The sequence below is a fragment of the Schistosoma haematobium genome, chromosome 2 (assembly GCF_000699445.3).
Source record: "Schistosoma haematobium chromosome 2, whole genome shotgun sequence".
Lineage (NCBI taxonomy): Eukaryota > Metazoa > Platyhelminthes > Trematoda > Strigeidida > Schistosomatidae > Schistosoma > Schistosoma haematobium.
In genome coordinates, this window is record NC_067197.1 from 45,114,374 (window position 1) to 45,142,208 (window position 27,835).

The 27,835-nt window shown below is 36.2% G+C and overlaps 2 protein-coding genes across 4 annotated transcripts in view; one reads left to right on the forward strand and one right to left on the reverse strand.

The window, feature by feature from the left end:
* TMEM30A_5 (Cell cycle control protein 50A) overlaps window positions 1-10,642 on the forward strand; it is a 28,323-nt gene extending 17,681 nt beyond the window's left edge. For both annotated transcript variants that reach the window (XM_051215343.1, XM_051215344.1), the window contains one exon: window positions 1,303-10,642. In XM_051215343.1, coding sequence (XP_051068556.1) covers window positions 1,303-1,336 — 34 coding nt within the window. In that variant the 3' untranslated portion in view covers window positions 1,337-10,642. The remainder of the gene's footprint in view (window positions 1-1,302) is intronic.
* Window positions 10,643-11,194: 552 nt separating this feature from the next.
* Window positions 11,195-27,506, reverse strand: CNOT3_1 (CCR4-NOT transcription complex, subunit 3). Of its 2 annotated transcripts, XM_051215346.1 has the most exons (3): window positions 27,386-27,506; window positions 23,532-25,481; window positions 11,195-14,665 (listed from the first exon to the last, which is right to left on the reverse strand). In XM_051215346.1, the coding sequence occupies exons 1-3, from the start codon at window positions 27,461-27,463 to the stop codon at window positions 14,237-14,239; spliced, it is 2,457 nt and encodes an 818-aa protein (XP_051068559.1). In that variant the 5' UTR covers window positions 27,464-27,506; the 3' UTR covers window positions 11,195-14,236. The 2 variants fall into 2 exon arrangements, with proteins under 2 accessions (XP_051068559.1, XP_051068558.1); XM_051215345.1 differs by having other exon boundaries at window positions 11,195-25,243; window positions 25,284-27,506.
* Window positions 27,507-27,835: the final 329 nt, after the last annotated feature.

Here is a 27,835-nt window from a genome sequence, read left to right on the forward strand (position 1 = left end):
CAACAGTTGTTTATTGTTTTTTTTTCGCTCACTATGAATTTTCACGTTTTTCGTCACGAGTGTTCCTTCATAGCTTACCCTCTGTTTGCTTTGGAAAATATTATCTCTCCGTATATATCAACTCAATGCAGTTGAGTTTTGCTTGACGTGATTGTTATTGTCAGTAATAAATAATTTTTCAGTTAAGAACAAAGTGTGTATCAAAACCATGTCGTGTCAGTACAATAGGTTCGTAAAGACCATTTGTTTCAAAGGTATTTTATTTCATGGATATACTTTGGTTAAACAATCAGTTTAAAAAAAAGTGTATATCCCTTAAATGATTGTGCTCAATTTCAAGGAATAGCATATCTCTTTATCTGTCGGATAATCATTTAGTCAGTCACCCGTATGTACTCATCCCGACCGTTGTTGCTACCTTGACGTGGTGGTCGGGCTTGCCTATCGTGATGAACCAACCGAGCTATAATGGCTGGAACAACCGTTCCTCAAGGTCCTACCATGTCAGACAGGTCGGTTGATGAGCGGTAAGACTAAAAGCAACAAACCCAAGGTCCGAAGGCGAAGTCGTACTGCTGACTGTACAGAGGTGTGACAGCAGTAAGGTGTTTCCTTCAGACAACCAGCATGATAGCGATGCTGCCTTCCCACAAGGAGGGATGGGTTCAAAAAAAGTCGACCCTAAAAATGCAAACCTCGCCTTAACCCACGGATATCCGTCTTCGGCGGTAAGGTCTCAACAAGTACAGAGCTAACACAAAAATTACCCATAAAATGGTCGTGTGTGGCCGACCACAAGTAGTTGTCCCTTGGGCACTGCGGTCACTAAGACCAACTCTAGTCAAATTTCCTTTTCAGGTATCTCCAGAAGAACCCTTCCACGGTGTGGGCAACCGGGAAGTGATAACCGCCCTCATACCTCTAACAGCACTCAAGACCACTGTATTCATAATCAGTCTCCCTTTTCAATTCCTTGTAACTGACTGAGTATGTACTCATCAACATCAGTCACCTATCATTTGGCCTATAATTGATATGTTTGATTGATAGTTTATATCAAATATCCAAACTTGAAGATTCCAAATCACTGATTAAAAACGATTATTCTCACTTCAATTGTAAAATTCATAGGACCAAATTTAATCTACGTCATATTTGCACATTCTTAGTTTTCCAATCGTTGTTTTTCTAATATCAAACACTTCATGAAAATAATCTTTAAATACTTTATATTCATGATCTTAACTATTGATATAACATTCATTATTTGTTTGTTTGTTTGTTCTTTATATTTTGATATAGAAAAGCTCGTCAAAGTCCACCAGTCTTTTCATGATCTCACTTATCATTATGACATTATATAACAATATATTCTATAGAAGGTATAAAACAAAGGGGTAAACTATATTATTCATTATTATTATTATTATTATTATTATTATTATTATTATTATTATTATTTTGAATGTTTATTGTGAATAAATGAGTCCTAATTGCTTGTTCTTTTAATCTTTAGGCTGTTGTTGTTTATTATTAAAGAAAAACAAAACAATAACACATATCATTTGTAATGTTTATTATTATTATTTATTATATATTATATATTTTTTTAAATTTTTTTTTCTTTTTGGACAAGACAGAAGACCCCCCACCCCCTCCTATTTTCAGTTGTTTCTAACTGGAAGTTTCTCTTTATTTTTTTCTCTTTTTTTTGTTATCTTATTTTTATCTGTAAAATTATCTAATGGATGTGTACACAATACTGTACTGTGAATAATAATAAATAATCAATGATTATAATAAAACGAGAAAAAATGAACAACACATACATACACAATTGAAATTCAATTGCTTTATTATATTGTTTGTATCTATGTTAGAATGCCATATAGCTTATACAACATATATGTAGGGTAGTAAACAAAATAGCCCAATCGGGTTTGAAATTTAGGCCCCCAAATTCCTTGGCATGGTCGAGAGCGGGATGGCTTCGCTATCCCTCTCGAAATACTCTCAAACAGCCACGCGTATATAGCCTCTGCCAGGGAAGTCCTTCTCGTAGCAGGGGTGTTGTTTACGAAAATGAGAGGACGAAAAGCGAATGTCCGGCGCTTTAACCGGATCCCAAAACAATAGTGCACATGGGCTCCAGTATCCTACGGGAACAAATGGCGTATGAACCAATTGTTGGTCACCAGCTTCCATGGGACTGCATCTCCCTACGATGTTCCACTGCCTTGTGGATCAGACCTTCAGGTCAAAGGCTCGGGGTATGGCCCCCTAAGAAAACCACCTGCTTCGGTTTGGGCACCTGGGTAGTATCACAACTCTCACACATATCGAATGAGATTTGTGTGGTGCATATGTATTTGGTGCCTTCTTGTACCAATGTCAATGTGTTAAAATAAATAAATAAAAATAAGTATTATTCAGGTTTATGAGTTCTTTTAATTGATCAGTTAATTAACTTTCATTGGTATGTTGTATAGAACATAAAGTGTAACTATCTTTGTTGATGACGTTCCAAGTGGAAGATCGTTGGTTCAGACGGCGAGACCAATCAGAGAACGGTTAGTGTAGAGTAAAAATATATTATACAAAATCAAAGAATTAAAGTGAATACACTTGTTATAAATGGTTCCAAAACTTGTTAAGGTTAGAAAAAGGTTTAGAGGTCTTGAAATCGTAATAGATACGATAGTAGAAATCATCTATATGGCTTCATAATAGTCGGTCTTTGGAGCTATGATAAAGTCGCAAAAACTTATTCAGCCAAATAGCTTCAGTATTGTTTGTGTGCACTCCGGTGGTTGGGCCCAGAAGATACCACTTGTGGATAAGGACAAAATATACATAAACAAGTCAATGTAGCCATCAGTACGCTCTTTAATCATCCGTATATATTGTGGTACATGGTAGCAGCCAGTGTTACTGTTGCTTTTATTATTCAGTTCGCAACATGTCATAATTTGCCTTAGTCTCAATCTGGATCGAGCGAAAAAATCCTATTCTAGCGGACTTCTTCCTCCAACACCTTAAATCGAAAAACAACCTCATCACGGTAGTCTGCACAAAGTCCACAAGTTATTTGATTACCACAATCACAAATAAAGGAACTTTTTAGTAGTCCTACTTGTTTGTGGCCTACGATCCAGCTCGCTAGATTCGAACTCGTGATCTTCGGTCTCGCACTCGAATTTTTAAACTCTACAGCACTGAGCATCTATCGTGATTGTCTTTTCCATTAATAGAATTAACCTCCAACTTTATGGTGCTTAAGAAAGCCAAATATTGCTCAATAGCGTCCACTTATCATTTAGGATAGCTCTGACTAGCCCAGTATAGTAGTGATGATTTGCTTAGGAGTTTTTTAATTATAGTGATAATGAAGGAGTTGTATCAATTATTCAGTCTAAAATTATACACTGGGTGGATTCATAATAAAGTGTTCTATCCGAATAAAGATTAAATAATGAGAAACTTCTGAAAACTATTCTTACTGTATAATTGTATTGTGCCCCCAAATGTCCTGGTACGGCCGAGAGTGGAGAGAGTCCGCTCTTCCTCTCGAAATGCTCTCACATGGCCACGCGTATATAGCCTCTGCGAGGCAAGTCCTACTCACTCCATTCTCGCGGCAGTACTGTTGTTTACGAAATTGAGAGGACGAAAAGCGAATGTCCGGCGCTTAAACCGGGTTGGTGGACTTGGACAGTCCATATTTTTCTGTTATACAATTTACTATTCTGAATCTATTAGTTTCAGTTTCTCACAATCACAGCCACTTTTTTGTCTTGATCTTGGCACAACTGTTATTTTCTATTTTATGGTGTGATATGGTCTGATGTTGCTTGTATATAAACCAAGTATGTTTGATTTATATGATTCAATATGAATGGATGTGGACATTTACATTTTAGAGTGAATCGGCGGTTGGGTTAGACGAGGCTTCACGTATTGGTTTATGCATCATTGGTGTGATGAATAAGTCGGTGACTTTAATTGATGATCGTATATTAACAGGGTACAAAGGGTCACAAATTATAATAAAAGGTTACATAGAACTCATCAGAATATGCTGAATTGATCTAATTATGAATATCACTTACAAATGACTAACGATACAATCGATGAATTTTTTATAGACATAAATAATGAATAGACGATGGAGACAAATGTAGAACATACAGCTATTTATTTATTTGAACACAAATATTGGTACAAAGGGGCACTGAATACATATGCGCTACACAAGTCACTTGATTTTTGTGTGAACTGTGATACTGCCCGTGTGCCCAAGGGCATCACCCCGAACCTTCTATCCAAAGGTCTGATCAACAAGGCTGTGGAACAATGTCAGGACCTGCAGTCCCATAGTAGCCGGTGACCAACAATAAGTTCATATGCCATTTGTTTTCTTAAGATCCTGGAGCCAATATGAACCGTTGTTTTGGAATGAGGCTTTTCCAAATCCATCATGTAGACTCCGTGTCCACCAATCCGGTTAAAGTACCATATTCTCAATTTCATAAATGACAGTAATTTCGCGAGAAGGCAGTGAGTAGGACTTCCCTGGCAATAGTTGTACACATGTGGCCACGTGAGAACATTTCGAGAGGAAAAGCTGATTCTCCCCAGAGGAGGCAAGAACGAGATATGCACCACATAATTCCGTTGTTTTGTGTGAGGGTTGTGATACTGCCCGGGTGCCCAAACCGAAGCAGGTGATTTTCTTAAGGTGACACACCTGAAGCCTTCGACCTAAAGGTCTAATCAACATAGCAGTGGAGCATCGTAAGGAGATGCAGTCCCATGGTAACCAGTGACCAACGGTTGGTTCATACGCCATTTGTTCCATCAGGACCATGGAGCCCATTATTGGTTTGTAATCATGGTCTTCCAACTCCTCTAGATGGACTCTCCATATCCAATCCTCTTAATTTCGTAAACAACATCCTCGCGATGAGTAGGCAATGAGTAGAATTTCCCTGGCAGTGACTGTATACGCGTGTCTATATGAGAGGGACAGTAGACTCACCTCACTCTCAGCCGTACCAGGGCATTTGGTGGCCTGCAAAATTCAATAATGATTTACATTTTATATGTATTTAAACAATGTTTAATTTGTGTTGAATAATCAACATGTCATTTTCGTCTCATTAAAATACTTTTATTTTACTAATTGTTATTTTGTCTCCTGATGTTGTGATCTTGTGTCAATTGTTCAAATATGTAACTATCAATAAGTCGACTGATCATTATTACATAATAATTTGTCTGTTATAACGATTATATCGAAGATTTTAATATCTTTTCTCGATTGAATTTTCGTTTACATTTTTTCACATGTGATTGACATAGATATGAAGACAACTTGTATACTTTCCTAGGTAACTAACGAAGGCAAAGAAGGTTAATACCTTGTCCATTTCCTGAACTATAAATCTTTTCTACCGTCTTAATATTGATTGATCTTTTTTAGTAAGTTTGTCGATAAGGTTCATGACTAAGTTCATAACACTGATTAAATTAAAACAATCTACAAACTGACTATTTGATTGATAATGTCATGTGTGATACTGATGTCAACCGATATAAGTAGTATGTATCACCAATCGAAAGTGTCTGGCGACAAAAGGTTAAGAAAAGAGAATGATTGATATAGTAGTAATACAATGATTTCATTTCACTTGAGATAATGTCTGATTTAAAGTGGTATTTCGTTTTCCATGTATTCCTTATGATCAACATGGGTGTTTGTGCAGATTGTAGTAATTTTAATAGTTGAATTCATCAGTCAATGTAAGTTAGACCACCATTGAAAACTAAGAAGCACTGGACGGGGTATATGTATTTAGTGTCTCCTTGTACCATTGTTTATGTGTTAAAATAGATAAATCTTTCAAAATCTAAGGGAAAACAAAGAGTGAATGTACCTGTGTCGTTAAAACCGGATAATAGGTCATGTCACCGAACATCAATCATTAAACACTGTAATCGTGCGGACCCTAACTTGATAATCTTCATCTACTAACATAACGTAGTTTAACAATTAATGTCCTCATTAATTGGGGCTCCCAGCTTTCTCACTAACTTATCAACGTATACTGTGACAGATAAGTAGTCTTTAAACAAGAGACTTCAATATCATCTTACTTAGCTTAGTGAAATCACACTTTTCGTATATTCTCTTCAGTTTGACATCACAACTTTAGATCGATTGATCATTAGTTCGTGATCAAAGCCAGATTCATACGTAAAATGTGAGATCTGAATAAGATATTCTTCTCAAGTAAGTTCGTTAAACTAGAATGATAAGCAAAATTCTTGCTAGTTTACTATAAAAGTACCATTTCAATAGATTGATCACAGACAAAAGGTATTGGAGGATCGACATCTCAAGCGATAATGCAACAGTCAAGGGTATACGTTCTTTCACGTCTAATGACTTATGAATACACATAAACTGTAATCATTATCCTAATTGGTCATTGGAGACATGAATTAATGATGAAAGTGAAATTTTTCGAATATAAATCTACCTATCCTGATCAGCGATTATCAATTTTGATATGGAGAGCAATGAATAAATTAATCTCTATAAAACCCTTCTTCTCATAATAATTATCATCTACTCACTAGTGACTGACTTTAAGATGTATTTCCTGGAGTTCTAGTAAGAAGTAGTGACCAGTGGAGTTCAACCAGATTTGTTGCGAGATGGTAACTCACTGATAACAATAGTAGGCGGTAGCGCAATTTCGTGGATTGATTGAAGTTAAACATTAACACCATTGGATGCCGGCCAACTCAGTTTTCTAGAGATTAAGTGTTCGCGCGCTAGACTGATAGGTCCTGGGTTCGAATCTCACCGAGCGGTTTGATTATTCTAGGAATTATCGGTTTCCGTAGAGTTATGAAAAGTCGGCACAGATTTAAAAAGCTCGTTTAGCTTTTGCCAACTTACGTCATCTATGACAAAGGCGAGATATCTGTATATCAAATAAAGGACGAGTACACTGAGCGGCAGTTCGTTCTGTCTTACTTTGATAATGGTAGTAAAACATAATATTAATTGTTTGAAACGAAATGATAATCCGACTGCTACTAGGTAGGTTTCCGTTATGTCCCGAGAAACATAATGAATGGTAACTTTTTGGGATACATTTATGGTCCAATACTAAACGTATATTTTTATCGTATAATTGTTAAATGACTAAACTATTCATATTCATACTCCTCATATTCTAATCTTTACTTTGACCTATGAACCATTATTATACGTTTTACCATTCTTGAATTATGCCCTGTCTATTAGTCACTACCTCCCTCATTCACAGTAACATTTGGCCAAATCTTGTTTCATATTTTATGGTACGATGTGGTCTGTCTGAATGGTATATAAACCCAGTATGTTTGAAATAAAGGATTCATATCTCAGAGGCTGAGATTGGTGTTCCGGACTTAACTGGCTGGGCTAAGCGGAAAGCAGGACCGATAAAGACTCTAGACTGCTCGTACGGGTTTTATGCGTCATTGGTCTGATCGATAATTCACTGTTCTCCAATTGACGGTATCATTACGTTATACATTAACAGGACACTCAGGCCACAAGTTATAACAATTTCGTAATCCAATCAGTTCCATACATTAATCTTCGTATATCAAGAAGTCGGTACAGTAACTTAGAAAATTGTTGAGGACGTTAGATCCCCAGAACTCACTTGGAGAAGGTTCTGATTTTGTAATTTTATTCTGAAGATTTGAATTTTACTTTTTGGTGCCAAGAGACGCTTAGTTAACCTACAGCTTACATTTCCCATTCGGAAATTCTTGACTGTCATTGGTTGACGGATTTGTTTAGAACGTTATTTTGTGGCTCTCCCAAGGGCGTTTCCATCATTTTATAAATATGCTTGATTTGTGTGCTTAGTGACCTCATATTTTCTGGGTGCTTTTAGAATACAATCCCTACGCCTTATCGAGACTTCTTGATCTAGTTAGCAGGGTCGTGAACAACGGATTAGAATAGCCTATTGTGTCACTGTATCTTTGACCTTTGTTCCGTTTACCGAGTAAGGTGAACTCGTAATAGCATTCAAGCATATCAAAGAATAAGTTACTAAGGTTATGGATGAGACTATAATTCATGGAGGACCTTTGAGCGACGCTATACTGACCTTGAGAGTGTCCACTTAACAACCAGGGCCAAATGAGCGTTATGAACCTGTGTAAGGAATTAAAATTATGATTTACAGTTGGTGGTTAGAGGTAGGAACTACATTTGGGGTTTTCATCACGAACTGACATCCGCTATAATGCCATAAATCCGTTTAGGCAAATAGATGAGTGAATTTCGCGCTAAAATCCGAGATCTGTTATCTTACACCTGATTGGTCCGTCCATAAGTTATAGTCTCGCCAGATTATGTTAGGGAGATCCAGAAAAGCTCCTTGAAAAGAAGGGCTCTGCAAACACTGAGAAGCATCTCATCTCATCAGCATTCAGTAGAAGTTTTGCCAGAAACATCTAGAAAGTGAAATGTCACATGTTGAGTTTCTGATTGGATGATTACTTATACAGCTACTGTGATTAATAGCGTTCCGTAATCTTCTGGAAGCACAAGGCTATCTAAAATGCTATAAATATCGTAGATTTTTTGTACATAAACAAACCTGTGGATCAAAGCGTTTCTCACATGTTTCGCATATTTTCTGTCGTATTCAAGTCTCTGTGTAGACTTAACCTGAGGGTTAATAGAAGAGCTTAGCAACCGAATCTAGTGTTCAATTAACAATACATGGGTATCGCATGTTAAGAAAGCTTTTAAAGATCACCAAAACAAACAAATAGTTACGTGTGAATGACAGCTTCAACGTCGAATAAACAATTCCAAGTTAAATTACCTAACTTAGAAAGCTCATCAAATAAAGTCATTATAAATACAACTGATAGACCTACCCATCTTATAAAATAACACGTTTGAAAGGGTTTAAGAAAAATATACACTAATTTGATGTAATAATACAACTGAAGTCCGAATCTACGTAGGACAATGGATCTAGAAATTGACGAATTGTGAAGTGATCAACGAATTGGATGATGCTGTGGTGACCTACTTTTACCGAGAGAACACGACTGGTTTAATGGAAACAATTGTTATTATGACCAATTGTACCAGTGATTGTCTTATTGTATTTGTTTGTTTAACTGTACTAAAGACATACCTTCTTCCGTTGCTTGTGACCTTGCACGCACTTACGTTTGCTCAGTGATTCCGCTTATAGTCCTTTGGCACGATCTCGGTATTCTTTCAATACCACGAGATTGCCAACAAATATATCTCGATACAACCTTCAATCGCCTTCTGATATCTGGTACGCAACCTTCTTGTAGTGGTGATCATAGTCGACCGCGACTCGACGCCACACTACAATGCTACACACACACACACATAGTCAAGCATAGATTGAAATTATGAACATTGATAGTTAATTGAATAGATGTGACTTTAGTAACTTTCATAGAATTAAATCATCACTGGTCAATAACGTATGACTCTATTCAGTGTATATAAATCCAGGTTGTCACATTTTACATGGGCAGTGTTCAAAATAACAAGGTATAATGAAGAAATAATACCATTGATAGTGAAAAACCAAACGTGGGGAATGTAGTTCGAAGGTTATGTGAATGAACGTAGAGAATGAAAAATATAAAATAAACAATTTTAAATTTAAGATTTCTGTGAAAAAATAAGGAATGGATGCATTTCTGACATTGCTTGATTTCTCAACAGGTGAGAGTCAATCATAGACGGTCAATACTTCGAAGAATGTTGAGCAGTATAATTTGCATTTGATAGACAAACAGATAGTTAGTTACTGCAATCGTGATATACATTTGCAGAAGCTAAACAGATTTTTTGTACTTGAGATGAAATGTTTAATCATCAATGTTTAGAAATCATCAAAACAACCTGGATGAATGATCTTCTCGACTACTCCACTTCGTATGAACAGACAAATTATTAGCACACGACAATTTTGAAGTGGCATTTCGCAATTTAAGAAAGTAAAAGATGTTTACAATATGCTTTTCCTGTCACTCAAGTTGCCCACAGAACATATCGGACAGTAGGAAGTTTGCTTATCAGTACACTGAAATCGCAACAAGCTAACATTTCAGTTTATGCATGTTAAGCAGTTATACTTAAACAAAGAATACGTGGAATCACAAAGTACTTTCATTTAATATTTTACAGATGTTCAATAATCAATCACTCAGACTCCATTAACATGGCTTACATTTCATAATCTAGATACTTATGACTGTCGACATCTAAGAATTCATTGAATTCTACTATCGTAATCAATCAACACCGTGATATCTAAACACGTAACAACAACACCTAACTACTACAATCCCATAACACTAACAATCAACTGTATCCACAGTATGTCTACATGATGTTCGTGTGACAAACAATCACGTTGAATAAATGTATCATAAAAGAACAGGATAAATCGCTGACTTTTACGCTTTTCTTTTAATTAGTAGAAAGAATCATCCTGCTGGAATCCCTTATTATACAACTAGCATTCTCAATCACAAAGAATAACTAGTTTTATTTAATTACAATAAATAGTTTTAGCATGGTTTTGACCAGAAAGCTAACTCATTTATCAAGACAATGCTTATGTGTTCGGCTTTCAGCTACACTTTTTATAAGGATTGCAGTGATACGACGTAACTTTTCAATAAAGTAAAATGAGGTATGTACTTTGGACGTATGAATCCAGAGTCAACTGCTCAAAAACCACTATACAAGATTTCAATGGTTTTTAAGCAAAGATGAATAGTAGCTAGCAGTGGAACCCAGGATGCATGTTTTGTCGTATTTGGGACTTGTCAGCATTATGCACCTGTATCTCAGAGTTCATGTTAACGCCGAACTCGAACAAGGATCCCACTACTAGTCACTATCTATTTTTCCTTATAATACTTGTGAATTAAGGCTATATCGAAGCAATCTGCACAGGATCCACATATGCTTATAAGAGACTGATCGATTCCAGTCCTAAAGACATCAATGGGAAGATCTAAGTATAATATACTTCATACTAATTTATTCAAAAGTTAGGAGAGAAGTCATGAGTGAAAACATCATCTACTTTAACAACTCAGGTATTACCAGTAAGAAAGTAAATTGAAACAATCATTTATTGTACAAACTGTATTCCATAAAGTAACCACTTGACGTACGTTATCAAGCTATCACTTTTACTTTATGGTAACGACAACAACAAAAAAAGAATTTTAAACAATTGGAACTCCATACAATTCAGTCACTTCTATGATTAGCGTGAGAATCCACTTACTCGATTCTGATTGATTCATCACTATTTTTTAATATGCTAGGGTTGAAGCTATAACGAGTTCACTTAATCTGCGAACGAGAAACAAGACTCGGTGACCAAAGACCAGGAAGCTAGCTATTGATGCGTCCCAGCCCCGCTAACTAGAGGGAGAAGTCCAAGCTTGGAATGAGGAAGTATATTCTGCAAACAGCCAGAAACGAGGGATAACAACAAACACAATTCAAAACGTATATATACAGTATAAAACCGTCCTTGGGGAGTGTTACCAAATAGCATACTAAAAGACGCAATGGACAAACAGCATATAAGTAACTTCCCACTGGGAAATACGACATGTAGGTGACAAGAGCGCTTTTGGCGCGGAACCAAGGAAATTCAAATTTTCTAAATAAAATTACAGAATTAGGTCCTTTCCCAAGTGAGTTCTGGAGATCTAACGTCCCCAACAGAATAACACTTAGTCATTAATATGTATTCATCTTTGTTATCCTAGTCAGTGATTTAATTGTTTATTTGGACAAAGAACATCAGCCTTTAAAGGTACACAACTTCAGTAGTACAACAAATAAGAAATCTACATTAACATATTGAGGTTTGTGGGTATGTGCTGTGTTAATGAAGTATGACAACTTGGACCGATCCATATATGTGCCTGGTCCTACGTTGTAGTTGACTGACTGAATATCTTGGGTGATACGAAATTGACAAATGGTTTATAACCTTTATATTAACTGTGTTCACATTTCCTCACGGAATTAGTACTTTTACAAAAACAAAATTTTCATATATATACGATTGTACAGCTTGATAATAAATTCGTTGAAAAGAGATCCCTTCGCTGAAATTCGTGTTTTAATTTTGATGTTTAAATGGTTTATAATCAAACTCATGAGTCTTGACTATTTGACAACTTTTATAAGCAAAGATGGTTAGTGAATATCAACTCTGCGGTGTGGGCACATTCAACTAACTAGTCACAATTAGTACGGAACCGCGTCCTAGCTAGATTCCACTAATGGCCACCATCTATCTTTGCTTACAATGCTTGTGAATTAAGACAATATCGTGGTAATACGCACAGTACACATATATGACAATAAGATACTGATCAATTGCAGTCTTAAATATAGATGTAAAGATCCAAGTAAAATAATATTAAGTGAATTTAAACTTCACCCCATTGCACAAGCAAGTAGCTATCAGAAATCAGTAGTTAAGTGTATAACGCGATAGCGTTTGAACCGAACGGTACAGGGTCCGAGTTCCAAAATGAACAACAACTCTGAGATGCAAGAACATGTAGCCGACGAGTCCCAAGATAAGACAAAACGTGCATCCTGGATTCCACTTTTAGCCACCATTCATCTTTCCTTATAATACTTGTGATTTAAGGCTATATCGAGGCAATTTGCACAGGATCCACATATGCCCGCAAATGCCCTGGTATGGCCAAGAGTGAAGTGAGCCCGCCCTCTCTTTCGAAATGCTCTCACATGGCCACGCGTATACAGCCTCCGCTAAAGAAGTCCTACTCACTGCCTTCTACCAGGGGTGTTGTTTACGAAATTGACAGGACGAAAAGCGAATGTTCGGCGATTCAACCGGATCCCAAATCAATGGTGCACATGGACTCCAGTATCCTGAAGAAACCAATTGTTGGTCACCGGCTGCCATGGGAATACATCTCCTCACAATGCTCCACTGCCTTGTCGGTCAGACCTTTAGATCAAACGCTCGGAGTGTGACCCCTTAAGAAAACCACCTGCTTCAGTCTTGGCACCCGGGCAGTATCACAGCTCACACACAAACAGAATGAAATGACAATCACTTATAAGAGATTGATCAATTCCAGTCCTAAAGATATCAATTAATACATTCAAGTATAATAATGCTAAGTGAATTGAAACTTATCAAAACATACTGAATAATCTATTAGATGGCAAAGTTATATACATATATATATATACATAAGAAATAATAATAATAACAACAACAATAAAAGACAGAACTAGTATTTCTATGTAATATTTATTTGCATTTATCGATTGTTTCTTTTTCTTCTTTCTTTAGAGAGAAAAAAAATCAAAAAAAAGAGAACTTTATTGATTTGGAGTGAAAAAAAATATACATATATATCGAGTATGTGTTTTAAATGCAGTTCAGTTGTTTCTATGCACATTTACATATACACCACAATATACATACATACATATATATATATATAAGTTCTGACTATAAACGAAGCGGAGAAATTACACTAATCCAACAACAACAAAAAAGAAAACAATTTCTACACAATTCATTGATAAAGACAAAAGATTAGAAAAAAAGAGACACCCATATACACATTGGGAAATAATAAAGATTTGTGATTGACTAATTACTTCTATGAATTTGATTGATTTACACTTGATGAAGAAAGAATTTTGAGCGACGAAACACTGATAAATAATATTATATATATTGGTACTAATAATATCACTGATAATTATCAATATTAATAATAATAATGTTATACACACAATAACAACAACAAAAGAGAGAAGAATGAATCAACAGTTCAAAAGATTGTAAATAGCTGCATTTATGTAATAACTGAAGGAAAATGGAGAAGGGAGGGGGAGAGGAGGGGAGGGAAAAATAAAAGGAAAGAAAAGAAAACGAGAGAATTACACAATGAAATAGCAAACAAATGCAAACAAAGAAACAAACAAATTTGAAAGCACCTATTCTTCCCCCCTCTCTCCTTTTTTTATACAATACACAAGTCAATTGTACAGTTCCTCATGTTGTTCAAGGGTTAGAGATATGTGATAAATCACAACAACAGCAACAATAACAAGAAGTTGTTTAGTTTAAAAATCTTTATCTTCTAAAAAACTATAATGAAACATAAATTCTTCTTTTTTACGTTGTCTCATTGTTCTATAATCATAATAAATATATGAACCAGATTCATATTCATCAGTAATTTGTTTAGGTTCTTCATGTCGTTGAAACCACATCATAAATTTTGTATGAAATCTCCATGACATACGTTTTAATGCTTTAGCAGCAAAATATTGTGCTTTAGTACCTTCAAAATAATAAAATATAAAAAATAATGTTTGTGCATCTAATTTCATATAATATTCTTCATTATCAGTACCAGTTAATGGTTCACGTGGATAATAATTTGGACAATTAATTGGATTTTTACATATAATCATACGAGATTTCTCTGTATCACATGAATGTGGTAAACGACGATAACCACTTTCTAATGCTTGAAGTTGTAAAAGAAGCTATATGTGTTTGTTTTTGGTTGGTTTCAGTTTGATTGGTTTGATTGTTTGTTTGTTGGGTTTGTTCGTTTCGTTTGAATGATGGTTGTTTGGTTTGTTTCAGTTTGATTGATTGTTTGTTGGTTTGATTGTTTGGTTCGTTTGATTGTTTGTTTGTAGTAAGAAAAAAAAGGAAAGTATTAGACTATAAAGTTTTCAGCATTAAAAAAAACTATAAAAAACAAACAAAACATAAAAATGTGGTAAGATAATCAAGTGTCAAGTGTGTGGGTTACTTATATCCATATAAGTAGTATATAAAGGTGGTCAGGCATAGAATGTATTCCAGTTGAGAATCTTGGATTCATTCACTTTTGTACTATATTTCCATATCAAATTATACTGATTTTATCAAGAAAGGCATCATCAACATACATAGTCTGACTTGGGTGTTTGTTCAAGTGGTCATACCACACTAGCACGATAGTATGGAAATAGCGCAAGAGATTAATATAATGCAGTAGTGTGGTGTGGGTTACTTATATCCATATAAGTAGTATATAACGATGGTCAGGCATAGAATGTATTACAGTAGAGAATCGGTAAGGAAAGAATAGGAACGGAACGCGATTAGTATGAAAATGCATAAACAATGAAATCTGAGACAATGGATTAATATATACAAAAGGAACAGTTTAGATTGAGACGATGGATTGATATTCTGCAAATTAATTATTTACACTAGATGGTCCTCAGATGTTAATGAGATGCTCTGTAACTTCTTGTCAAATACATCCAATTATCCCCAGTCGTGTTCTTGTTCACTGCAATTATACTACAATTTAGCTCCTTTTTTCTAACGATATTCACTGTTACATAAAGAAAAGTGACGATGATAGGGATAAAAACTAGGAGTTATTGAATGGAGGTATAGACAATCTAAAGTAATGTTTAACAATTTATAAATATCAAAAGGGGTTTTTCGGAGATTTTAGAAATCTCAATAGTTGAAATCATGAGTCAATTGAAGCCAGATCACCACTTCTGAGGAGTCCCATACTAGAACGAAACGGCCGTCCAGTGCTTCCTGGTTTTCCATGGTGGTCTAGCTTCAATTGACTCATGATTTCATCTATTGAAACTTATAAATAGACAATTTAAGTAACACTTTAAATAAATCAAAAACGTATACAAGACAATAAGGTTCAAGCGTTGAAATATATCATTACAATATTAGACATAGATGACATATTCTTACAAAACATTCCACAGAACAAAGAAAAATAGTAGAAAAAAACTTCATTAACTATTTAAGGGAGGGTATAGAGAAATAGGAGGAATCAAGTTAACTAGTCACTGGGGATAAATTGGGATGTAAACGTAAGAATTCAAAAGTCAAAGATATGGTATACTAAACACTTTTACATTATTATAAACAAACAACTGATAAGCTTGTCATTCAAATTATCTTTATGTAGTTGTTGAGTGGTGAGATCGATTCATGTATAATGAAATCCAGAGCGGCTTATGCCAGTCTGGGCCATCTTTGGCGCCTTCGTGATGTCAGTCTGGTTGTAAAAGGTCGGATCTACAACGCGTCGGTGAGAGCAGTTTTGCTCTATGCTTGTGAAACCTAGCCTCTCCGAGTTGAGGATGTTACACGACTCTCTGTGTTTGATCATCATTGTTTCCGAAGGATTTGGACTACCAGGTAATATCATCAATTCTTAGATTTGGAGAGTGGCTTGAAGCTAAATACACGCATTTGTCTAAGGCAAATGAATTAGATAATTAATGAAAATACGAAAGTAGTAATATCTTATGGTAGCATTGAATAAAAAGAACCTAAATTTTCGTAAGAAACTCGTGGAGCTTCAAGATATATTTCTATTTGAACACATAAATATTGGTACAAAGAGGCACCAAATTCATATGCGATACACAAGTCACTTGATTTGTGTGTAGGACAATCAGTAGTACTTCCCTAGCAGTAGTTCTATGCACGTGGCGATATGAGAGCATTTCGTCGTCCATACCAGGGCATTTAGGGTCTTTAAGATATATGCCACGAAATCATATACGAATAATAGGTTTTAAAGCTTACAACTATCCAAATATTCTAGAGATATACCAATCAAATCTTATGAATAATAAAATAACTTAAAACTTTGTTTATGATATTCATACACTAAATTGATTGATAGTGAATTGACCTGAGAATTCAACTCTTAACTAAAGAGATTATAACAATCCCTTTCTTTCCTTCTTTCGTTCTTTCTTTCTGCTTTTATCTATTTAATCGGTTAATATTCATTGTGACCAATAAAATAGATAATTATAGATTTATTCAATTACCAAGATCATTCAATTTCATAAAAAAAGAACAAATTTTGATCACATTTTATCCACATATCAAATAGATGGCTCCCAAATGCCCTAGTATGGCCGAGAGTGGAGAGGGACCGCTTTCCCTTTCGAAATGCTCTCACATGGCCACGCGTATATAGCCTGTGCCAAGAAAGTCCGACTCACTGCATTCTCGTGGCGAGGGTGTTGTTTACCAAATTGAGAGGACGAAAAGCGAATTTCCTGGGCTTTAAGTGGGTTGGTGAGCACCGAGAGTCCACATAGGGGAGTTAGAAAATCCTCATTCCAAACTCATGGTGCACATGAGCCCCAGTATCCTGAAGGAACCAATTGTTGGCCACCGGCTACCATGGGACTGCATTTCCTTACGATGCTCCACTGCCTTGTCGGTCAGACCTTTAGATCAAAGGCTCGAGGTGTGGCCCCCTAAGAAAACCACCTGCTTCGGTCTGGGCATCCGGGCAGTATCACAGCCCACACACAAATAGAATGAAATGACGAAATTTACTGAAAATACTATTCTCGCTTCGATTAACAGTCAAACAATTCACACTATTATTATTATTATTATTATTTACTACGTCACTTATTCACCCTCTTTTATTCCCACTTTGTGTATCCTTATTTTTCGACTTATACAGCAGCTTGCATATGGTGGAAACTCGGTTCTATCTAAACGTTCTCGAGCCACTGATTGGTTGAAAATTGAATGCTACCCTCAAATACGAATACTTAAAGAGCTTTTCTGAAACTACACGCACCAGTGTGGCCACATATATCTGGTGCCCCCTTGTACGAATATTTATGTGTTCAAGTAAATAAATAAATATATTAAGTCATTTACAAAACACAAGTTTATATGCATTCCGACTTCGAACCATATTCTTTCTATGCAAGACTCAATGATACTACCAAACTGAGTCGAACAAGGTTCGAATCTGAGACCTATCGGTTGAGAACGAACATTTTAATCATTCTTTTATTATTTAAACACATAAATATTGGTACAAAGGGGCAACGAATACATATGCGCCACACAAGTCACTTGATTTGTGTGTGGGCTGTGATACTGCCAGGGTGCCCAAACAGAAGCAGGTGGTTTTCTTAGGTGCCCACACTCCGAGCCTTCAACCTAAAGGTCTGATCTACAAGGCAGTGGAGGAACTTTAGGACATGCAGTCTCATAGTAGCCAGTGATTAATAATTGGTTTACACGCCATTTGTTCCTTCAGGATCCTAGAGCCCAAGTGCATCATTGGTTTGGAATCAGGGTTTTGTAGCTCAGGTGAGTGATCGTTCTTCTGAACGATATCAACAGCACAAACTTCAGGTAGAAGCTCCACGATCAAACCATCCAGATCAGAGAACAAAACCCCAACAAAATAAAGGTTTCCCAACTTCCTCTAGGTGGATCCTCCATATCCACCAACCCGGTTAAAGCACCGGACATTCGCTTTTCGTCCTCTCAAATTCGTAAATAACACCCCCTACTTCAAGAAGGCAGTGAGTAGCACTTTTTCGACAATGACTGTATACACGTAACCATGTGAGAGCATTTCAAGAGGGAGAGCTGACTCTCCCCACCCTCGGCCGTACCAGGGCACTTGGGGGGCCACCATTTAACCATTCAGCCACTGCTCCATAATTTTTACAATTAAAAACCATATGAGATAAAAAGATGTTAGAGATAATAATAATAATAAGTGAAACCCTAGTAACACAATCAGATCTTAATTGATAGGCGGTAATAAATAAAACATCAAATCTATAATCTAAGTAGTGTGAATGTAACTAAAAATAATAATAATAATAATAAATCTCTAATATCATATGAATAGATTCTAAAATAAGACATAATTGTTTGTAATTTTCATTAAGCCTAAAAAGAAAAATGACAATTAGATTATATTGATCTATAACAACAACAACAAAGACGATTAGAAAAACATACGGAGAATAGGTTAAATTTATTGATTTCCGTTAAACAAAGTAAAACCAGGGGTAGATTATAATCGGATTTCTTAATCAATATATTGTATTTCTATAATGTATATATCAAAGTAGTTAATAGAAATAGCAAAAAGGAAAAATACATCTTTTTTAGGCGTATTAAATATAATGGTTATGATATTCTTATTTATTCATGTGTATATGGATTCAGTCAGTCAGTCAGTCAGCTACAACGTAAGAACAAGCACATATATGCATCGGTCCAAGTTGTCATACTTCACTCATTAGTACACCAAGATGAACAGCGAATTCATAGTAGTTAATCCAGTGGTGGTAATATATAAAAGAAAGATTGCATATAAAAAATACAGTACAGGAAGAAAGAATTACTACGTAGAAAGAAAGATATGAAGCGATTTTAATGTCTTAGTTTAAGAGAAGATAGACAGTGTATACACCTATACCACTGTGATCGATTTTGAGCCATGTCACTTACAGTTTACAACCATTGGTTACGATAGTCACGCGGACCCCAACAAAGTAGTCTGCATCTACCAACATGGCTCAGACTAGAAGTTAGTGACTTCAAGCACTGATGCCACGTTTTGGTATGGCCGCCCCTAACTTTCTTCCAACCATCCCGAACACCGGTTAGCATTGCACGTCGTGGTAATCGGTGTTCAGGCATACGTAACACGTGGCCCAACCATTTCAGTCGATGAAGATTAACAACCTCACCAACTGATTTACCATCCTTCCCTGATACCCTGCGTCTAGCCTCACTATTATTTATCTGGTGAACCCAACAGACGCCAGCAATATTTCTAAGGCATCTGTGGTCAAATACTAGTAACTTACGGATGTCTTCTACTCTTAAAGGCCATGTTTCGCTGCCGTAAAGTAAAACAGAACGGACTGCCGCGCAGTATACTCGTCCTTTTATTGATAGACGGATATCTCGCCTTCGCCAAAGGTGACGTAAGTTGGCAAAAGCCAAACGAGCTTTTCGAATCCGTGCTGAGATTTCGTCCGATACCAACCCATTAGGGCTGATCAGACTTCCAAGATAAGTGAAGTTGTCGACGCGTTCGACTACTTCACTCCCTATCCTTAGTTCAGGTGTTGATGCAGACCAGTCCTGAAGCAACATCTTGCATTTAGAGGGAGAGAAGCGCATTCCAAACATTCTGGCATTGTTGCTTAGTGCTACCAAAAGGCTCTGCATTTTATCAGCGTCTTCACCAAACAGGACTATATCATCTGCGTATTCTAAGTCGATAAGTGGACCTCCTGGAAGGAGATCAATGCCCGAGAATTCAGTCGACGAGAATGTTATTTTCATCAGTAGGTCTATGATGAAGTTAAACAAAAATGGAGAAAGTGGACATCCTTGATGGACACTACTTGAGGTTGCAAAAGCATATGACAGTTCGCCATAAGCTCTGACTCGACTAGTAGTGTTCGAGTAAAGAGCCTTCACAAGGTTTATGTACTTCTGAGGTACGCCTTTCAATGACAGACACCGCCACAGAATCTCGCGGTCTACCGAGTCAAATGCTGCTTTTAAGTCAAGAAAGACCACCATTGTCGGACGCCGATAAGTATGCCTGTGTTCTAGAACCTGACGAATGGTGAGTATGTGGTCGATGCAGCCACGACCAGGTCTGAAGCCAGCTTGATTCTCTCGTGTTTGCAGTTCACGAGTCTTAGTTAGGCGTCTGATAATTATCGAGGCTAGTATTTCAGATATTATATTAGTTAAACTAATCCCTCTATGGCTGTCACAGGATGATTTTGACCCTCTCTTATATATTGGGACGATAAGTGATTGTGACCAGTTAAATGGCATAACGTCTAACTCCCAGATTTTAGCTAAAATATTAGTCAACCTAATCGCCAAAATTGGACCACCATCCTTAAAGACCTCTGGAGCCAATCCATTTGGACCAGCTGCCCTTTCTCGTTTCAGATTAACTATAGCCTTTTGGACTTCAGTTAGACTCGGGGGACCTACTTCAATGTTCCATTCACATTGCCTGGTAATGGAAGGTAGTTGTAGAGTAGCTGAAGGCCTTCGCCTTCGGACATTGGGTTTGTTGCTTTTAGTCTTACCACTCTTCAACCGACCTATCTGACATGGTAAAACCTTGAGGAACGGTTGTTCCAGCCAGTATAGCTCGGTTGCTTCATCACGATAGGCAAGCCCGACCACCACGTCAAGGTAGCAACAACGGTCGGGACCATTTGGCCAAATCTTGTGCAAATGTTGTGTCCTATTTTATTGGTACGATTTGGTCTGTCTGAATGGTATATAAACCCAGTATGTTTGAAATAAATGATTCATATCTCAGAGGCTGAGATTGGTGTTCTGTACTTAACTGGCTGGGCTAGACGGAAAGCAGGATCAATAAGGACTCTAGACTGTTCATACGGGTTTACGCGTCATTGATCCGATCGATAAGTCACTGCTCTCTAATTGGCGGTATCGTTACGTTATACATTAGCAGGGCACACAAGCCACAAGTTATAACAAAAACACAAAATGAGAAACCTATTCATAAGATCCTTATTATCATATATCATATAATACACTTTATATTTGTCATTAACAATTTAAATGCTATTGCTAACTTGATAATTTCCAAGTATGCTAGAAAAATATATTTCATCATCTTTATCAATAAGCCCTAATTTACTATGGTTAATTCAAATGTAGGCAAATATTTAGACAGAAAGTATTATTTATATTTTAGAAAATCGAACTACCGACACCTCGATTAAAATCAATAAGGTTAGAGAATTATTAGTAGAGTTCCAATGTATGTTTAAAAGATTAAAACAACATATTTTTCTATTATATAAGTCTGTCGAGATTCGTTCAATTTAAAAGTCGTTTGAAAAATAGCTCGAAATCATTAGAAGTTAGGGATTGATAGATAGATAGATAGTTCGTCCTAGTGAGAGGCTCATCAACAGTGCTTACCCATGATCTTGTTTGATAGTACTAGATGATGGAGCGGCGAATCAATGATTAAGGTGTTCGACTTTCAAATATAGGGTTTGAACCCAGCTCCATATAGTATAATCGAGTGACTAAAGTTGGTAAATATGTAGAAATCAATTACGACTCATTGGTCTAAATGGTAATGCGGACATACGGATAACTGAATCTCTTGAATTCGAGCTCTTATGAGTGGAAGGATTTATTATTGATAAGTTTCAAACTGGGATAAAACAGTTACTTAGCAACCTCCGGTTCTTATCCTACTGAAAATTTGTAGCAAAAACCAACTTAGGATTAACGAATACGATTAAATATACGTGCATATCAAGGCTTTGTTTGCCAAAAAGTTTACCAAAACAAACACTAGGATTCTGGTAAAAGGCTACTCGTATAATGATTTTATAAACTGTGGTTTTTCCACCATGAATGAATCTGTAGTGTTTCAAGAAATATTACAAATATAACAATTTGTTTAACAGTCTAATGTAATGTTGATAGGTATTTCATGATAACTAACTTTCGGATGATTTGATAGTAAGATGTCGATAATATTAAGATACTTACATATCAGTGATCCATGACTGTGACATATAGAAAACGAATGTTTACCCTGGAGTTTCACTACAATACCTTTCATCAATACTATGAGAGGAATTTTTAATGGATAACTAAAACCAGAACTATGGTTTACAGGATTGAATAGACTATTGATAACAAATCGTCTTTAATATTATAATAATGATTCTCACGAGTGTGAACTGAAACCAAACAAATTAGAGTAGTGTTTTTTGGTCAACCACAACCTGAGAATTTAAAATGAAATATCGAATTCTTTTTTGCAAAACCACGTCAACTCAAAACATACGAAACATTAATATCAGGGTTTTCCAACTCCCCTAGGTACTCTTCATGTTTATCAACCCGGTTAAAGCGCCGGGCATTTGCTTTTCGTTTTCTCAATTTCGTAAACAACAACCCCGCGATGAGTAGGCAATGAGTAGAACTTCTCTGGCAGCAGATACATAAGTGTCCGTGTGAGAGGATTTCGAGAGAGAGAGAGCTAACTCTCCACACCCAAACCAAGTGACTTGTGTGGCGCATATGTATTCAGTACCCCTTTGTACCAATATTTATGTGTCCAAATAAAAAAATAAACCCTTGGCCGTCCAGGGCATTTAGGGAAAGAAACCTGAAGTGTTCCTTCTCCTTCTAGTAGTATATAATTGCTAGAAAATAGAGGAGTGAGTGAACTTTTGTTTACCATTTTAAAACACTTATCGGCTTGTGTGGCACCACAAGATGGTATTCTTGCGATAAAATCTATGGATTGATTATAGTGGATGGTAGAAGCATTGTATTTTCTAATGAAATTAACCGTTTGTACTGGCTGGGCCTTTTTGTTTTTTTTTTCATCTTAATGAAATATTATTGTGACAGCTCGAATCATTGCGCAATCACGTTAGGTTGGTTAAGACTAAATCAATGCAGTGATGTAAACAAAAATCCATAGAAAGACCAGGACATATGAGAAATGGATCGGAACGGAGAAGACAAAAATGAACTTACCTCTTGTGGTACAGCTCCTTTGGGTTTGTCCAAATTTCTGTTACGGAAGGGAGCAGCAGCATCACGTGGATGCATATGAGCATGAACAGGACTATTCTGATTTTTTATTTGTTGAGAATGTAAAGACGGTTGTATACTAGATAGTTGGCTGTCTAGTCCCAAATAAGAGGACTGTACTTGAGGATTGGTTGTAGATATGACAGTTGAAGGAAGTGGTAAAGATGAAACACCAGATGTTGAGTGAAATTTACTGGACAAGGAAATTGCAGAAAGTGACGGATCCACAACAGAATTCGAACCTGCACGTCCTAAAGATGGATGTTGAGAGCAAGCGAGTAGGGATGACAATTGTTTATCCTGAGAAGCAGCTAGCATAGCCGTTGAATATAGACTGGGAGGAGTACGATTTACGTTTTCAGAGCTTTCGTCTGTAGAAGTGGAAAGCATCGAATTGTTGTAAGCATTAGTAACACCTGAAGCTTTGCTAACTTCAGATGACATACTTCGCAGTGGAATAGGTGACGAAGAATTTATTGAGTTGGAAACACATGACGGTTGACATGGCGCAAGTAATTCTTCTCGACTGTTGATCACAGAAGAATCTTCCTTTACATGAGAGGCGGAAAATGCAAGACTAGGTGCTGTAGACGTTGAATTTGTTCCTGAAACAGAGGGGAAAGGTGTTAATGAATTGCTATCGTCACTGGGGCCATTTTTTATCTGTGATTGTAACTGAGGATTTGTTGTAACTGTATTGGGACGGTCATTATGTTTTTGGGTGGTTTCGTTCTTCTGGTTTCGAGCAAGATCGTCAACAACGACCTGAGAATCTATAGTACTAGAGGGTTTGGCCGGGCCTATCTCGGCAACGATTGTCATACTGTTTGATGTTGAATGACTATTTGCGTTCAACTTTCCAGATTTATTAGGAGTGCCAGCAACAACTTGGGACATAAGAGCAGGAGCAGTTTGATTAATTGAAGCAGCGGGTTTTTGTTTGCCCGATGAACCTGGTGTATTTGAAGATTTCATAGGTGTACTAGTAGAAGAAGCGGATACATGTGGTAACAAGGAGACTTTATCATCACTTTTAGCACGTTCTCGGGAAGAAGACGCATTGGATGATGCCGATGACCCAGGATGAGTGACAGACGAATCTGTATTATTTGATGCACTTGTTTGAGTCGAAGTTGAAGAGCCAGCATCATCACTCCCTACTCGTTGATTTACCAGTGTAGTACCGGGGGTAATTACACCATTTAAATCATGCTCTTGATTTCCTGTTGCAGTGCCTGGTGCTGCAGTTATTCCAGTAGAATCACCTAACTCATCCAAACATAAATCATCATAAATATTCTTAAAGTCAAACATAGACTGATTATCACTACAATCGATCACATATTCAATAGACTCTTGAATAGATCTAACCTTTGTACAATCTAATCGTTCATTATCTAATAAACGCATAATGGTTTCAAGTTTTTCAACATGAAAACAACACATCTCTAAACGTTGACGTTTTTCATCGATTGCTGAAGCTGTTTCTTTATCTATTCTTTTCTTTTTAGTATTATTTGATAAGCTTTCAATCTCAAACTCATATTTTTCTGTTTGTGTATTTAATGAACTAATACATTGTTTTAACCAATCATCTAATTCTTCTTTTTCTTTCTGTAACGGGTCTTTTTTCGCTTCAGTTGATAATAGACCTTCTTTGGAATAAGCTTTAGTTTTTGTCTCTTTTTCAATTACTTTAAATCGTTCCATATCCTGTTCGATTTCCTTACGTGCTTCTAATAATGGTCGCTTATCTTTCACTTCACTAGCTGTAATCCATGTTTTGATTTGATCTCTTAATCTTTGAAGTTTTTTAATCTCTTTTTTTAGATCGCCTTCAAATTTTTCTTTTTGAGTCGGATTGTTGGTACTTTCAAATTTATCCAGTATTTCCTAGATTTATTAGGAAAAGGAAATATATGAAAATATGCTACAACTGTCAGTGGGTAAAATTACCCACTTTTTGACAATTATATGACATTCGAGTAGCCAACGTTGTATATATACCGACAAGACTACAAGAAATTGGTGACAAACCAAAAGATAAGCAAAGAGCGAACAGTGTGGATTGTCCACAGAAGTTAGTTGAACTTATAAGAATACTCAAACTTGACCTTCATAATTGTGTTTGAGAGACACGGCATGCACATGGCCAGTAAAGTCTATTTTCCAGTTTGGCAAACGCCCCCAAAAGATAGTTTGGGTTTTAGATCCAAGAAATAAGGCTTCATTTATTAAGATTGAATTATTATGACTGGCTGTATGTTCAAAGAAGCATTAAACCAGAAAAGAATGATTAATAATAGGAGTACAAGATGCATTAGAAAGTCATGGGAGGGTTCAACTGAGAACAAGATTGACTTATGTGCTATTATCAGAGCATGAGCGAATGAAACTTTCTAGTCCACGATAACGTAGAAAGATATTTCCAGAATGATAGTAGTTTTACGACTATAGTTTGTCGTACTAACCATGTGAAGTGCTAATGTTCAAATCAACAAATGTGGAATAACTTGATACTTAGTGAAAATATCCTATTGGGTCTTAGAAACATATGAATGACCAACCAGTCAAATTACATGCATTTCAATTGAAGTACGTGACTCCAGCTAGAAACAGATCAATTACTGTGGTGCTTTCATACAGTGTTCAAAGGCTTGGATATCAGAAATGACTTAATTTTCATCTGAACACGTGAATATTCAATAACTTGTAAGCTGTATACTGTATGCAGGGTTGAGTATACTACAAGGTGATCTTCCGAATAAACAGCGCTATATACAAATCATGTAAAATACAAATAGTTTGGGACAAGAAAGTTGCAACTGGCGTGTTAAGTGAAATATTTTTCAGATGTCAGTTGGCAGTCAGATATTTGAAAGCTCTTAGTGTATCTTATCCCTTGTAACAAAATGAAACCAAACTTCTACCACAATTATTAAATGAACAGTAAATGAGCCAAGAAAAACTTGCGGTCATACAGAAACACGTTCTAAAAAGCATAAAATTTCGACCGGATATTTACGCTGATTTTAACACAAAAGAACTCCGTTACTAATGAATACTGTTTGCATTGGGATATATAGAATAAGAGCTATTTGACAGTCAGGCTGTTTCAAGCTCAGTGAAAAATATACAGAATAGCGACTCAGTAGTTATGAGGCAAATATGTAATGGAATGTAAGTTCAAAATTTATGAGTTATTCATGAGTTTTTGTGGATAGGTATTAATGTTGCGTATCATTCTTAAAACATAAACGTAAAAAACTAGAAACTTTTCAATACACAATCACCGTCACTGTAAACTATGCCTTTCACTTAAATGAGGCCTTACTAATAGCTAGGTAATAAATGATCTAGACTAGCTAAAAACGTATTAAGGTTTAACTTTAGTGACTTTATTTATTTTAGCAAAACGAGGTCTATCAAAGTCGATGAATATATATAAACGGCAAGCTGAAACTTCTGACTATCTAACATTTGTATGAATAGATGTCAAAATAAGTTCCCATATGATAGCTATCACTACAATAAATGAAAGAACGCTTCATTGTGGTGTTTGGAATAATCACTCGAGTGATTTATAAGTTACTCTAGATCTACGTTTCGTACAAAGATAAATTTATACTTAAATGGCTCGTGAATATATATTCGTTGTTTCTATTGCAACGTACACAGTACATATGTATACAAACACAGTTTTTAGACGGTAGACATATCATTTTCACCAACTATAAACTGTATATAGCTAATATCTTACTAAATAACTAGTCCCACTACATAAATTTACACTATACCTGGAAGGCAGTTCTCCCCTCCTGTACTCTCTTGAGGTTTCTTTCAATGTCACTTTGCAGTTTCCTTTTGTCGGCCATCCTTCCACAGCGTACAAAGCAACCGCTTCATCGAATAAAGGCAGATAAAGGTAATCGCTCAGGGATCAATGTTATGTTATCAATCCTAAATTAAATATTTTACTTTTTGTGATTCTTTACTCACATTATTTTTGATGCTTCTATCGATTTTGAGTTCAAAGATCTATGGAAGATATTAGTTGGTCATAAAACGGTTCAAATGGTTGTGGACGGAATAGAAGAAGCTTTCGCTTAACTGGCTTCTGTGTCTAGTAGCAGTGGATCACCAATACGCTTAGATATCAACCTAGATATATTAACGATAATAGAGGAAAAAGAAATAAGTAAATCATAGTAGGATACTATCCTTATTTCTTAAGAATACGTCACGTT

Excerpts from the sequence above, each read along its gene's own strand:
- CNOT3_1 (XM_051215346.1), bottom strand. The coding sequence starts at position 27,463 with ATGGCCGACAAAAGGAAACTGCAAAGTGACATTGAAAGAAACCTCAAG. Across the intron at positions 25,482-27,385 it reads AGGGGAGAACTGCCTTCCAG|GAAATACTGGATAAATTTGA; the intron begins GTATAGTGTAAA and ends TAATAAATCTAG. Across the intron at positions 14,666-23,531 it reads AAGGAGCTGTACCACAAGAG|CTTCTTTTACAACTTCAAGC; the intron begins GTAAGTTCATTT and ends AAACACATATAG.